Raw genomic sequence first — 13,703 nt, 5'->3', positions numbered from 1 at the left:
CACTATTGGCAACACACGCATGTTTTATTTGTCCACCTTCATGCAAAGCAAGATGATACACAAATTCCACAATATATCACCATCACATCATGTTGAGGAGATAAAATATAAATGGGTTCTACTGCGCTTGAAACAAATTCAATGGGCTGCACTGTGAATAACTAAATCTTTGACCCTGACATCTGAGCTGCTTCTAATATGCAAGAGCAACACTGCCATCTGGTGGCTTTCAGTTTGTACTGCAACTTTCTTTTACACAATATGGTTCAGCCAGCTGTGCAGCTGTTTAATCACAACAGTGATGACTCAAAGGCTGATTGCACAGACACAACTTTGAATCTTGTAGTAAACATACACACACGTGTCTGTAAATTTGGCACAGACAACACAGGATAAGGATTTAACAAAGGCCTCAGTGGTTTGTTCAGTTGAAGTTGCATTTAAGGATAAGTGCACAGATGTTTTACAAAAATTATTAGAGGCCTGTTCAGTCTTTCATTTCAAATTGAAGGTACAACAGCAACAAAAATGACAGTAGTGTGTATCATCAGCGCTGGCTATGCTGGGGCTTGAAGCAGTCCCAGCCAGGCTTTGGGGTGTATGTGTGTTCAGGAAGAAGAAAGTCTTTCAGTCTGTCTGGTAATGGCAAAGCTTTGACTCTGTCTTCCAATGGCCAGGGCTGTAGGTGGCTCCTTATGAATGCCCTGCAAAGGCATCGCAGAGCAGGAGGACTTGTGTCACGCTCTACTACCCGGCTGTGCAGGTCAAGCAGAGCCTGAGCATACGGGTGAGGGTCCTGCCCTGCCGCAGGGAGCTCCAGTCTGGAAGGCAAGTTCAATGTGGGGACGTTGACCCTCGCTAAGTCAAGCAACACCTCAGCCTGCTCCAGGAGCTCAGAGGCGTGACTTTGATCAGAGCACTGCGGCAGGGCTGTTTGGAGCCGCTGGAAAAGGAGGCTGTCACCCGACCAACAGGAGTCGCCGTGATAGGTGCAAACCAAAGAGGCTCCACTCTGGATCAAGAGCACAGCCAGAGGGAAGAGAAGGTCAAAGTGCTCCAGGCTCGTCTGGGTCAGGGAGGGTTCGCCATCATCATTCAGACAGCAGCTGGGGTCCACACCGTGGGCCAGCAGGAGCTGTGTGGTTTTCAAGCAGAAGTTGCCGATCTCAGCAGCATCCTCCGCATTGGCCTCAAGAGCCTCCTTAACCAGAAACACCAGTGAGGACTCAACAGTTTCACCATCTACAGTGGCAGCATTCACGTCAGCACCTGTACAGAGGAGGGAATCACTCAGAACCGCATCTGTGACCAATAGTCAATAGATCACATTTGTCAATTACTCTTTTGACACTAGAGTAATCATTTATCATTTATGAAATTAACAAAACTAAGGAGCATTTGCTGGTTGCAGTTTTTAAAATTAGCCTCCACTGCTTTCCTGTGTCTCATGTCATTGTAAACGGAACGCTTTCTGGTTTTTGACTGGTGGTCAGACAAAATAAGCACTTGAGCTAAACATTCAAAGGGCACTCCAGTAATTTAATAGTTCTTTTTAAAAAAAATCTTTTTAAGTCTCTCCCTACTGTCCCCAACTTTATGGAGGTACAATGTCAAATTCAAAGCAGCAGGCAATGAGATATCCTGACTTTTAGTTCCCAGTCCCTATAAAAAAACCTGGTTCCTACTTTTCCCATAATGCAACTCGAAAGCATCTTTTATTAGACCCTATGTGCCTGGTAAACGTCCATGTCTTTCAACTACACACCTCTGCTTTATTACCCCGGCTTTTTCTTCAAAATGTGTTTCCAAGTCAAAGTTGTGATACCCTGATGACATCACTATGACATCATCAAGGTCATTTTCTCACTTGACAAACCTCCAGACCAACAGAAGACTACTAATTTGTGTCTTTTTTCAAAGATTTTTCCACAGTCACTACTGACCTACTTAAACTAACATACTCAAAGTTGAGTTAAATAAAGTCTTAGTTTAACTACAGAAAACATTATGACTGTGACATGCTCATCTTTTTATTTACTGTAGTCCATTATTTCTTAAATACTGGGGGGGTACATCTTCCATTGGGTTTCTTATATTTATGGCAGAAAGATGTATGAGTATGGCAATTTGGTTCTTTTGACTGTTTGGAGGCTGCCTTTTAATGTACAGAAATGTGTTGGGATCCTGAAGAAATGGAAATCTGTCTTTCCACCTATTTTGGAAAGACATTTTATTCAACACTTGGCTGAATAAAATATCTCCCTCATTACACCCGGAGAAAGTTCACTATGACAGAACTGGTTCTGGTGGAAAAAAGCAGTAAAAAAAAAAAAAAAAAAAAAAAGTGTCTTTCTTGTAATGAGGAATATTATATATATTTAAATATTTGGACTGAGGAGATTGCTGATACTGTAGTACTGTGCTAGAAGACAGACTTTCTGTCTTTAACATCCTGAAGTTAAAAATTAGTTTCTTCATGCCTCGATCACAGGATTGGTTCTGCTCCATTTCCAGTTGAGTTATAAACTTTACATGCATATTTTATCCTAACAGCCGACAGTTTACTTTGATCTCAAAACGCGTACGGGTGAGCAGGTAGCATAGCAACACTATGTTTCTGAATGTAGCGGGATAGCTGTGATGCTGCTTGAAAAAGTTTTTGAACGACCGAAAGTGGACAAGAAGGCAAAGTGAAGATGATGGCTGTTTCACAGTCGGTACCTCTCTCAAGTAGTAGCTGGATGTTTCCTGTGTTGTGTACAGTGAGTCCATCGCTGCTTGCCAAGGCATGGAGCAAAGGTGTTTTTCCTTTGGAGACAAGACCAAAACAGTCACTTTCCTAAACAAATGAATCAAATCAACATTTTATATTAGGCTGGCAAACATAAATTTACCATGTTTATCCCTTGCATTCACGTCAGCACCCAGGTCCAGCAGGGTGAGCAGGCAGGGCAGTCTCTCTGACTCCTCACTGGAAAGATCCAAAGGACTGCTCTCATGGATCTACCAAGTAATAGATACAATATATTCATCTCCACAAACTCGTAAGAAAGCAAGAAGGACAAGGTGTGAACAAGTGAGTGCATACATATTTCTTCATTCTGTTTCATTTTCATTGCCTCACCCTGTCCCTCTTTTCAATGTCTGCTCCGTGCCCGACCAGCAGCCTCACCATGTTCGGCCTGTTCCTCAAAACTGCTATATGTAGTGGATTGTAGTAAGACACTGGGTCTGGGGGATGAAAACAAACATCCACATAGAAATGAAATATTAATGAGATAGATGAGGTTTTCTTGCTAATTCTACATCTTCTTTAAGTGTGTGAGCAAAGGTTTATAACTTTGTAAAAGTGGCATACAGTGTACATAGTGTATTCTGGCATGTTGGCACTGATGACTTGAAAGAGCACAATGCAAAGCAAACAGAGAAAAAACCTTCACCAGCTGCATTTAAGTAGTTTTCACACCTGATGTGAACCGTACCCGAATACACCTTTTCAAGTAGACCAGTGTTCACACTAATCAAACGAACTGGACTTTGGGGTCAAGTGTACTTGGATCCGGGCCTGGGTCCCTAATGTGAAAACGTCCTTAGAAACATACTAAATATTACTGAGAGGACACTCAATAACAAAAACACTGCTATTTGCAGACATCAAAAGGATCGAGTTACATCATGACAGACAAACTGATGCAAGTGACAAGTGTGAAGCAATACTTTAGTTTCCTAGCAGGGAGCATCTGAGATAAAGGTGTCTGCACATTAGGGAGGCAAAGAGGTGAAAAATGAGCGCTGCTTCACTGGCAGAAAAAAATTATATTCGTGACATTTTTATTAGAGATTGATTGCAGGTATTAGTTTTTTGTATGTTTAAGTAATTTATGTCCCTATAAAATATGTATGTTGTGTTGTAGCTCAGTTTGGATGTGTGCGTGTTTTATAGTGTTTCTGTTCTGTTCTCTATTTGCGGAGTGTATGCGTTGACAGTTAGAGGCCGCAACTAATGATTATCTTCATTATCGATTAATCTGTTGATTATTTTCTCAACTAATTTGTTGTTTGGTCTATAAAATGTCATAAAAATAGTGAAAAATGTTTCTCAAAGCCCAAGATGCATCCTAAACTTGTTTTGTCCCAACTAACAGTTCACAACCCAAACATATTCAGTTTAATAAGCCCAGAAAATAATCACATTTAAGAAGCTGGAACCAGAGAAATTGGGCATGCTTCCTTAAAAAATGAGTGACAATGATTAATTAATTATCAAAATAATTGGCGATTAATTTTCTGTCAATCAACTAATCAATTAATTGTTGCAGCTCTACTGACAATTAAATACATATCTATTGAATTTGCTTGTGTTTTTTAAATTTCTGTGTGTTGAGCTTTCTTAAAAGCAGATACTAAACACTAGTTGATATCTTAGTTTGACATAACGCCTATACCAAACTATGATTTTCAAGTGGCACACAAACTGATTTTCACTTACAGCATACATCCATGTATTACTGACACATTCACTCAAAGTTAAAGAATATAAACTGCAAAGACTATTGTGTGCACTGCCCCATTTACAGAATCACAACTATATATTCTCATGCTTCAGCACAGAGCTCGTCTGATAGCTGGCACATCATTTTAAATGTGAAGGCAAAGGATGACAAATACTTGGGGAATAATGGAGAAACCCGAACATTGCTGCATGCTATGTGGGAGCATTTGTCAGTGTTGACTTTCTGGAAAGAGGCATTTAAGAAATGTGAAAGATTGAGAAATCAGTTTCTACCAGGTCCCCAAATTATGTCCCAGGGGAGAGAAATTTTCGCAACCACCAGAGGTCACCACAGCTGGGTTTGGCTGAGCCCTGGCAGGTTTTATCGCAGCAGCAAGACATGCTGCACTTTCCACTGCAGTTCGCTAAAAGGAAGACCTATTCCTTCAAGTGTATATGAATGACAACTTCCTGTGTGTGAGAAAAGCGGTTCAACTCCTGTTTCATAATGCAATCTGTCATTATGTGCTCTTTGTAAATTTAAAGTACATTTCCAAGTAATTCACCTGCTGACACAGGAGCAGGTGCTAAATATAGTGGATTTCAGGTTTTCACAGACAATTTCACTTAAAGATCGTGGGGGAGGGAAAAAAACAAAACACTTAACTAACAGTATTTGAATCTCCCTTTTTATTTCTCACCTTCAAAGTTTAGATCAGCTCCGAAGCGTAGAAGGATTTCAGCTGCGTACACCAGTCCCCGTTCTGCCACCTTGAACAGAGCGTAGCTGATGCCTTCCAAAAACACTTCTGACTGGGACTCTCGCTCCAGAAGCTCCACCAGAGATCTAGACAGACCGCTCTCATCCTCAGGACTTCTGACTCTGGACACAAGAGCAGAAAGTAGCCATGTTTCATTCAAACTGTACAAAATGACACCAGTGTTTCTATCATTTATCTCATTGTTTGTGCATTCTGCAGTGGAGGTGGTTATAATTCTGTAGTGCAACAAACAACTGACCGTTATAACTGAGCTAAATTTTCCAGTTGTGAATTATTAGGCAAAGTTAGTTTTGTCACAGTCAATTATCAAATAAAAATTACCTCAGCAAAACTTAATTATTATGCTCTCTGGTACAAAAACTGCTTACTAAAGCGACTCAGTTATATTAAACAATTGATTCCGGCTTCAGTATTACCTGTCATCGTGACTACCTTGTCCTTCCTTCAGCCCAATAACAGACATTACAGCATCCACCAGCGGCTGATACTCATAGATGATTCTTCGAAACCCATGGAGGAAAGGCATGGCTCCTCCGATCTTCACAGCACTCTTAAGTTAATATCCTAAAACCCGCAAAACAAATGAACAAAGTAAGAACTGAGGGTGTGTTAATGTCTGAGAGACTGCGGGTCATATCAGGAGTTTCATCTCAGCTCAACTTGTTTAAAACGTAATCTGTAGCGTTCAGCTGACAAATGTCCTCAGAAAAAGGGCGTCACTCCTCGCCAACTTGTTAACATAGACGCTTTGCAACGCTTAAAATGATATCTTATTATCCTAATCATTGTATTTAGCGTTAAATCAGTTCTGCGAGTTCGACTTTGCTCGTTAAGTTTTAAGAAAAAAGTTACATTTTTAGCTAGCAGGCAAATGTTCAACGTGTCAGTCCAAGCTAGCATTAGTGGCTAACATTTTCACTCATTTACTAGCTTTTTTTTATAATTCGTTAATGAAAGTATTTGGGAAAAGCGACAGGCAAAGCATGTTGGTTAAAATTCACTCAGATACTCACGCCAGTCGTTTTCTTCAAAACAGGAAGTGTCTGTCACGCCGACAGTGTTTTCATTCCCCTTAAGAACACAATGAGCTAACAAAGGTTCCTCTTTACGCGCTGTCCTTCAACAGTTGAAACCTCCTGCACTAAGCGAGATGTGTCCAGCTTACAACTTTAAAAAAAGAATCGCTGATAAATAAGTAGGCAAATAAACATCTGTGGTGTTTCTCTAGTTTTTAATGTACTATGATAGTCGTTACATATTGGGATGCTGGATGCAGAAGTGTTTTGTTTTTTTCTTTTTTCCAAGTGACCAGCAGCTTTCTATTGAACTTTGGGAACACCAGGGTATGCCAGTTTTTCTTTTCAAAATGTGTAAATTATTTGTATCTAAAATAAAATATGTAGTGGAAAAATATTGTAACTCCCATTACTTTATAATTGTACCTATAAGTCATAATAATGTGAATATTTACTCAGCTGTCTACTACTTCCTGTCGGTAGTTGAACCCTAACCCCTGTGAGGAAGTGACAAAGTGTCTATGGCACATGAAAAATTCAACGCCATCTGGCAGTGCAGCACAAAGTATAGGACCCTAAACTACACAGCTGAAATCGTGATGATAATCTTTGATAATTGCAGGTCACTCACAAACAGGTGAGTAACAGGTGTCCTTTTAAATAGAAATCCCAATTGTAAACTATGAACATGCATCTGACAATGAATGTCAGTAATTAATTTGTATTCTTTTTTTCTCCCAATTTTATAGATTATAATTACAATAAACTCTTTGTAACTGACATGTTTTGTCATGTATTTGGCAAACTGCACTAACAGACTGACATTTTCATAATGTCCGTTTCTTCCAGATTGGAAGTTATTGATTAGCATTTGGCATTGTGATTTCAGTTAAATGTTCTTACTGGAAAAATGTGACCAACAAAATATTTCACCACCAACACAGTGTTTAAAAAATTACTTTTGTCCATATGGCGCATTAGTCTGAGACAGCAGCTTTTGACAACTACTCCATTATGCTGACAGCATCTGGCTGCCAACAGTCGCCTTTGTCCTGTTTAGCAAAAAAAAAAAAAAAACCCTGCCGTGTCTGGGTGTGGTGACAGATGGCTCACTTTGAGAACCGTTGAGGAGAACACACTTACAAAAGATGTCACTTTAACACATCTGTGTGTCTGATTTTGAACATAACACAAGACATTGACAGTGCATTTTAACACAGCATATGTTGTGACTGACATACTGTATCATGAAAGTAATGCAAATGTCTTACTAAGAAAGACAAACAAGTTAAAATGACATATCATTTCCAAGAATGCAAGACCACCAGTCAATTACATAAAATTCATCTTGTTTAAATGGTGAATTGTATGAAAATAAAGAGGATGTGTTTAATATGTTATGTTTGGACAGTGAGGTTTGAGGGTGGAGATAAAAGTTGCCAAACCAAGTAGGCATTTGTGAAATTGCTTCAAATAAGTGACATTTAATAACAATAAAATCTGAAACATGCCCATTCTGTTTGCAGCTGTTTTGGTTACTATAGCAATAGCACTTCATATGATGCTCATACTGTAACTACAATGTACCGATAAGACATGCAAACCAGAGATTCTCTTGAGTAAGATGTCTTCAAATTATATAAGTCACTAAATAGTAAATAAGGTTGGATGGCTTCATAATTTGAAAACTGAGTATATTATGGAGGAAAATTAAGCTGACATTGTTGTGCCATGTTTACAGTATTATGTATGGATGCTGATTCCAACTCTGTCTTTAGGTGGCAGCAGTGCTGCACAGGCCTACAGACCAGCTCTCTGAGCTTGGAATCAGTAGTACACATCTGTTATTATACAGCACCTGCATGAGTGCAGTTTTACACATGCATGAAAGCATACATAATCCATCATGTAAATGTGGATATGGGCAGAAACACAAACAAACAACACTGAGAGAATACTGAGTTCTCCTCTGCTGAAGTGGAAAACAGAATGCAGTAATTTAATAAAGGTTTGATTGATTCTAATTTTGTGACTTTAGAAACAATTATTGTTTTCACATCCAAGTCACCCGATCAATAAAGCATTCTGCTCAGAATCCCTCTAAAGTAACTGAGGTCTCTTTTGCCATTTTCCAACGACACTCAATTTACCCTCGATTTTCGAGCCATGTGCTCATGAATAATCTAGTTTACTTCTCCTGTTAATAATCTGCCAGTGATTAGTTCTTAAGTCTTTGTGCACACCTGTCAAGGTTCCTCGGTGAAGCAGGCGATCTCTTTTGATTTTAGTTAATTTGTACCTTTTCCACCATGTGGTCACAAGAGCATATTGTTTCTTGTCAGACAACAGTAACAGCAGGTTGCACGACACATCCAATGTTTGGCCATGAAAAAAGAAAAAAAGAAACTGCTCATTTTAGCTGCTGGGTCCCCTCCCAGGCTGAAAGCTCAGCATTAATGCAGGTTCTGGAGAAAGTTTATGAACATCACTGTGGCACAGAGAGTGTCAATGTCGTTCACAAAGCGTTGCAGTTCAAGTGCCTGTGGTCATCAAAACATGTTTGCCTCTGTTTTTGCAAAAATCCTCTAAGCCACTGTGATATCTTGTCTCTCTGAAGAAATAGAGGAAAGTTCAAATAACTTGAACTACCAAGCTGGTTTACTGTTTTCTACTCTTCTGTTAAGCTTAAAATTCAACACCACTAACAAAAAACAAACCCACAATGTCACACACATTTCACATTGATACAGTAATTTGTGTGAGGAAACAACTCACTGGGATTATAGCTATCAAAGAGTAATGGTGGTAGGTAAGGACAAAGCTTTGTCAAAAATATCAGCCTTTGCACTGTATGTTCTTTTCTTGCCATCTAATTTTGAGCTGGATTGGAGGATGGAGGCAAAAAGGGGAAAAAAGAGGGAAGATAACTGTAGTTCCATTCCTATACCCCTATACCCCTTACGAGTAAATAGGCTCTTTATTAAATTTAGGCCCCATCTATCAATACAAAGAATGGTATCGAAATTACTTTGTTGGCCACAAATCGTTGGCAATAGATTGAGCCTCTTTTGAAACAAGGCCATCATTTATCTGGTTCGCATTTCCTCTTGAGGTGAAAGAAAGCAGGACACAATAAGACTTTTATTTGTTCCCTGAGTGATAGATGTGACCCTCCGAACCTCTGATTACGAGATTACCACAAGTAAAATAAAAATCTATTAAACATTTAGACCTGTTGGTCCCCTTTGGATTCCCTCTATTTTTATCAAATAGTGCTGTCAGGGGAGCTGGAGGCATGGGAGTCTCCCAACACCAAGGAGATTTACACAGCTGCAAAGCATTCTGGGCTATGCAAAGCTGCGTAATTTGTCCCGGGAGGGTGATGCATAAAGGAGAAGTTAATTACCGTGGATACGAAGTACTTTTAAGATGTGATAAAAAACAGAACACACACACAGAACTCTTCGGCTCTAGAAAAAGCTGCACACTCTGAGGTGAAAGGTGATAGAATACCAATGGTGAGGTGAAGGTGAAGGCAGAGAAATGATAATAGAGTGGCAGAGCATTGTGGTTTGGGTTCCCTCAGTTCCATACCGAGAGCTGGAATTATCAGACCAGCAGGTCTGGGCCTAATATCCTTTTGTGCTGGCAGCGTATTGCTGAGTGAAGATTGTGGGTGGAAATAATCAGCCCCTTTAAAGGTCAGGGGAAGTTAAGCACACCCAAAGTAGACCATGACACATTCCAGCTGATAAGAAATAACTGTCTGTGTAAGGAAGAATGAGGAGAGTTCACCTTGTCCCATTTATTCAACTGTCAGTCTAAAATAATGACACATTTCTAGTCAACCCAACCACAACTATAGGAAACTCTTTGCTTCCGCTAACATACTCTTAAGCAAGTAATGCATTAAAAAACTTGTGTGGTCACTTTATAACTTGGCAGCACTAGGACATTTGCCTTATATAAGCATTTCTGCATGATAATATATCTGTAGCTGTAGTAACAGTCAGCATATCAATGGCTTACTAAATTAAAGCTGCAATAACAGTTTTTTGGCCTCTTGGGGGCAGTTTTAAGTTAATATGGTGAACTTGTTAGCATACAGTTGTTCGCAAATTTACACATCGAACAGACAGGGAGCAACATTAGCATTCATTTGGAGTCGTGTTGCTGGCCACTTGGCAAATGTAAGTCCAATATTCACTCTTCTTTTAGCTCTATGTTTGGTCTCCACCAACTCCTGAGGGAAATATCTGGCTCTTTAGATGCAAAATTAACTGCTGCAAGCTAGTAACTAATTTTGCTTGTTTGTCGTTTGGAGCTGGACAAGTAGCGAACAGTTGGTTTATAGAGCTTTAGTGCTGGAAACAGCTGCCTGCTGTGACTGAAAACGACACTGTGGGAGCGGTGAGGGTGAACCAAAAGTTTTTTTTTTTTAAAAATTTGCGGACCCCTTAAACCAAAACAATGGGCTGAAAGACACTATAACATTCTGTAGAGCTGAGGGGAAAATTGATAATCGTCTGTGGGCTCATCACTATGAGTGACTCCATTTACATAAAAGTACTCATATGATCCATTGTTAATATAAAGATGTTACTCATAGCTGCTTTAAGGAAATATCCTTTTTTGACATGTTCTATTTACAGAGTTGTTAAACTCTTTATGTCTTGTCATTGAAAGGCACAAACATTGCTTTCAGTAGAGTTTAGGGTGCAAAATAAAAGAGAAATCATGTGGGACCAGTGACTTACTGCACTGTAGGCTATAGGAAGGTCACTCTTTGCCTTCCCTCTGGGCATCAGTCTTAAAAACAGAGTGACGGCCCCAGAGAGGCCGATAAGTAAATACAGTTTTAATGGGCTGTGAATAGCTGGTGGTAATCTGCACAGACCGGGAGTGGGCAAGGCACAGAGGGCGACAGGGCATTCTGCAGCGGTTATTATTAATGCTATCATAGATCAGATAGGCCAGGGGAGGAGAATGAAAGGTGGTGATGAATTTGGGCCTCCTGTCTACCAACTGACTGGAGGACAAGCTACTGAGGCTGGTTAAGGTCATGGATGAAGGATACCACCCAAAAGAAGACACAAGGGACAATTCATTATGTATAATATAGAGGGTAGGATAGTATATACCCCAGAGACTTCCTGAAGGTCATAGGGTGACAAAGGGAAACTTCAAAAAGGCAGCCTCTGTTGTGCTTGCACCTATTCATTTGGTATTCTTAATGTCTGAATATCCAACAGATGCTACACACATTGACAAAAATAAAAATCTGCACTCTTGCAGGAAACTAAACGACTGAACGTTCCAAAGTGAACATGCAAAAATACCTTAATAGTTGCCTGAAAGTGGAAATACAGTTTGTTGTATCTTCATGAGTCTGGCATTTCAGTCTTCGGTCTATTTTCAAGGCATGAAAGCTTCCAGATCTTTTTCAACACATCAAAGACTTGAGACCTTTCTCCAGACATCAAAGTCTCAAGATCTGTCCTTGGAGAGGTCTGCAGATCTAAACGCCACATCTGTCAAGACACAATCACCTGTATTTTTCACCCCTCAATATCTCTTTAAATATCGCCTCGAATTGCTCTGCCTGTTTTGTTTAACCCTGGTATTTCGGAATGTATATATGTGTCTATCATCCATGGGAGGGAGATGGATGGTGTGTGTGTTTTTACAGCAGCCAATGTCTCAGTAATTTGGCCTGGAAAATGGACTTCCCATGTGCAGAACTGAAAGGAGTTCAGCTACTTTTTTTTAATGACTTGCAGCCACAGACGATGTAACCTAAGCCACTTGGACTGTGTCTGGTGCTCTCTCTGATTTCCAGCAGTTGAATGGACTTCAGTGTAGCATGGGCTTCAAGGGATTTGTCTGCCTGTCGGGCTCTAGAGGGGCTACTTTTGGACGGCTACCAGCCTTTGTGTGAGTGATGTTCCAGTCTTCCATTACAGCTCGGGAAGTGACTGCTCTACATCAACACTTTTGTCCCCCCACCTCTAATGCTTTTTCCAGCTGTACAAGAGTGAATTTGTTTCCAGGATCAAATTGCACACATTGGGGAGGAAGCAAAAGGCTTCGCTTCTTGAGGCAAAAAATGGAATTTAAAGTCAACCAGAAAAGACGTGTTAAAATTAGGACAAATGCAGTAGCTGTATGATTTAGTGGTCAAGCCAATTTCAGACTCCTTGCAATCTTCACAACAAGCAACTAAAGTAGCACCTGAACACTCTAGTATAGGTGATTTCCTTTGTCTTTGCCAGGGCTTTTCAGATATACCTGCTGCATACACCTCATAAAGAGTAAAAGTACAGGTTGTGATACCATATGTAGTTTACAGCTTCCTGTGCTTAAAGCGATATTTGACATATATTATTAACTCACTGACAGCATGTGGCATGAATTTCATACATAAAACTGCTTTTGCTGTAAGCAGCGTGTAGTGTTCTTGTTGTCAGAAAACACATTTAATCTCCACATAAAGTATTATTGTATTGTGTACACATACAACTTCAGTTCTACAAAATTAAAACGATTATATTAGTATTTGGCAGCTTACTGTGTAATTCACTTTTCATTAATAAACATTGCCTTCCTTAGAAAAATCTTATCAAGTATTAATTACATTAATTTCATCTCAAAACGGCATGACTATCTCTTCTGTGAACTGAACTACCGGGAGGTCCTTACTTTACACTGATCACAGCACAGGAACCCAAGCAGAGCGATGAAGCAGATCATCGGGAAAAGAATGATTAGGCCGTGGGTGACTCATCTGATATTTCTGTATTTAGTGTTCATGGATCCTCCTTTATCTTTCCTTCACAACACCATCTGGACCGCACAGGGGGGAAAAATCAGTTTGGCTCACAGTTTAATCAGTTATCAGATTACAGTAATTATTTCATTTCATTTCCTGTTTCAGTTTTAAATAATTCATCAGCAACAACACTTTTGTTTTTATGAATGATTTCAAGCAAACTGCAAACATAACCAAGGTCACTATATATGGTCAGGTATGAAATAAGCCATAGTTTGTCGATGGCAGTATTAACCATGTAATCTTACAATGTAGTCTGCTAGAACATATTGGAAATGTTGGAAATAGACCTTTGTCCCTCAAGGCCCTGTATAGGAATATGTATGGAGAGTAAGATGAATTGATGAGTGAATGAATGAATGAAGATGTCCCCGTGGAAACTGTGTGAAAATGCAATAAAAGCTCAGTGTTGAGCCCTACAAATACACCTGACCATACTGCATATTGCATCTCCCTCAGAATAACCTGGCACAATTAAGATATCCATTAACATGCTTTCATCAAACTGGTGATATTTCTGAAGTCAGTTCCCTTAATCATCATTTTCTAATGGTGTCCACAGTGTTAAATGTCTATTACCTCTT

The 13,703-nt window shown here is 39.7% G+C and overlaps 1 protein-coding gene across 3 annotated transcripts; it reads right to left on the bottom strand.

Moving 5' to 3' along the window:
• On the bottom strand, positions 1 to 6,387 carry asb6 (ankyrin repeat and SOCS box containing 6). Of its 3 annotated transcripts, none has more exons than XM_067604706.1 (7): positions 6,288 to 6,387; positions 5,691 to 5,838; positions 5,194 to 5,375; positions 3,125 to 3,231; positions 2,895 to 3,003; positions 2,722 to 2,808; positions 1 to 1,269 (listed from the first exon to the last, which is right to left on the bottom strand). In XM_067604706.1, the coding sequence occupies exons 2-7, from the start codon at positions 5,798 to 5,800 to the stop codon at positions 548 to 550; spliced, it is 1,317 nt and encodes a 438-aa protein (XP_067460807.1). In that variant the 5' UTR covers positions 5,801 to 5,838; positions 6,288 to 6,387; the 3' UTR covers positions 1 to 547. The 3 variants fall into 3 exon arrangements, with proteins under 3 accessions (XP_067460807.1, XP_067460812.1, XP_067460819.1); XM_067604711.1 differs by having other exon boundaries at positions 6,276 to 6,358; XM_067604718.1 differs by lacking the exon at positions 6,288 to 6,387 and adding an exon at positions 6,127 to 6,256.
• Between the last annotated feature and the right edge of the window lie 7,316 nt (positions 6,388 to 13,703).

The sequence above is a fragment of the Thunnus thynnus genome, chromosome 2 (genome assembly GCF_963924715.1).
Source record: "Thunnus thynnus chromosome 2, fThuThy2.1, whole genome shotgun sequence".
NCBI lineage: Eukaryota > Metazoa > Chordata > Actinopteri > Scombriformes > Scombridae > Thunnus > Thunnus thynnus.
Note: the sequence above shows the minus strand (reverse complement) of the source record. Positions and strands in the feature narration are given on the sequence as shown.

What these genes read in the sequence shown, in the direction of transcription:
- asb6 (XM_067604706.1), bottom strand. Translation starts at nt 5,800, where the DNA reads ATGCCTTTCCTCCATGGGTTTCGAAGAATCATCTATGAGTATCAGCCG. An exon ending in AGCTGATCTAAACTTTGAAG is followed by an intron (nt 3,232 to 5,193) that starts GTGAGAAATAAA and finishes TTCATCCCCCAG; the next exon opens with ACCCAGTGTCTTACTACAAT. An exon ending in ACATTGAAAAGAGGGACAGG is followed by an intron (nt 3,004 to 3,124) that starts GTGAGGCAATGA and finishes ATTACTTGGTAG; the next exon opens with ATCCATGAGAGCAGTCCTTT.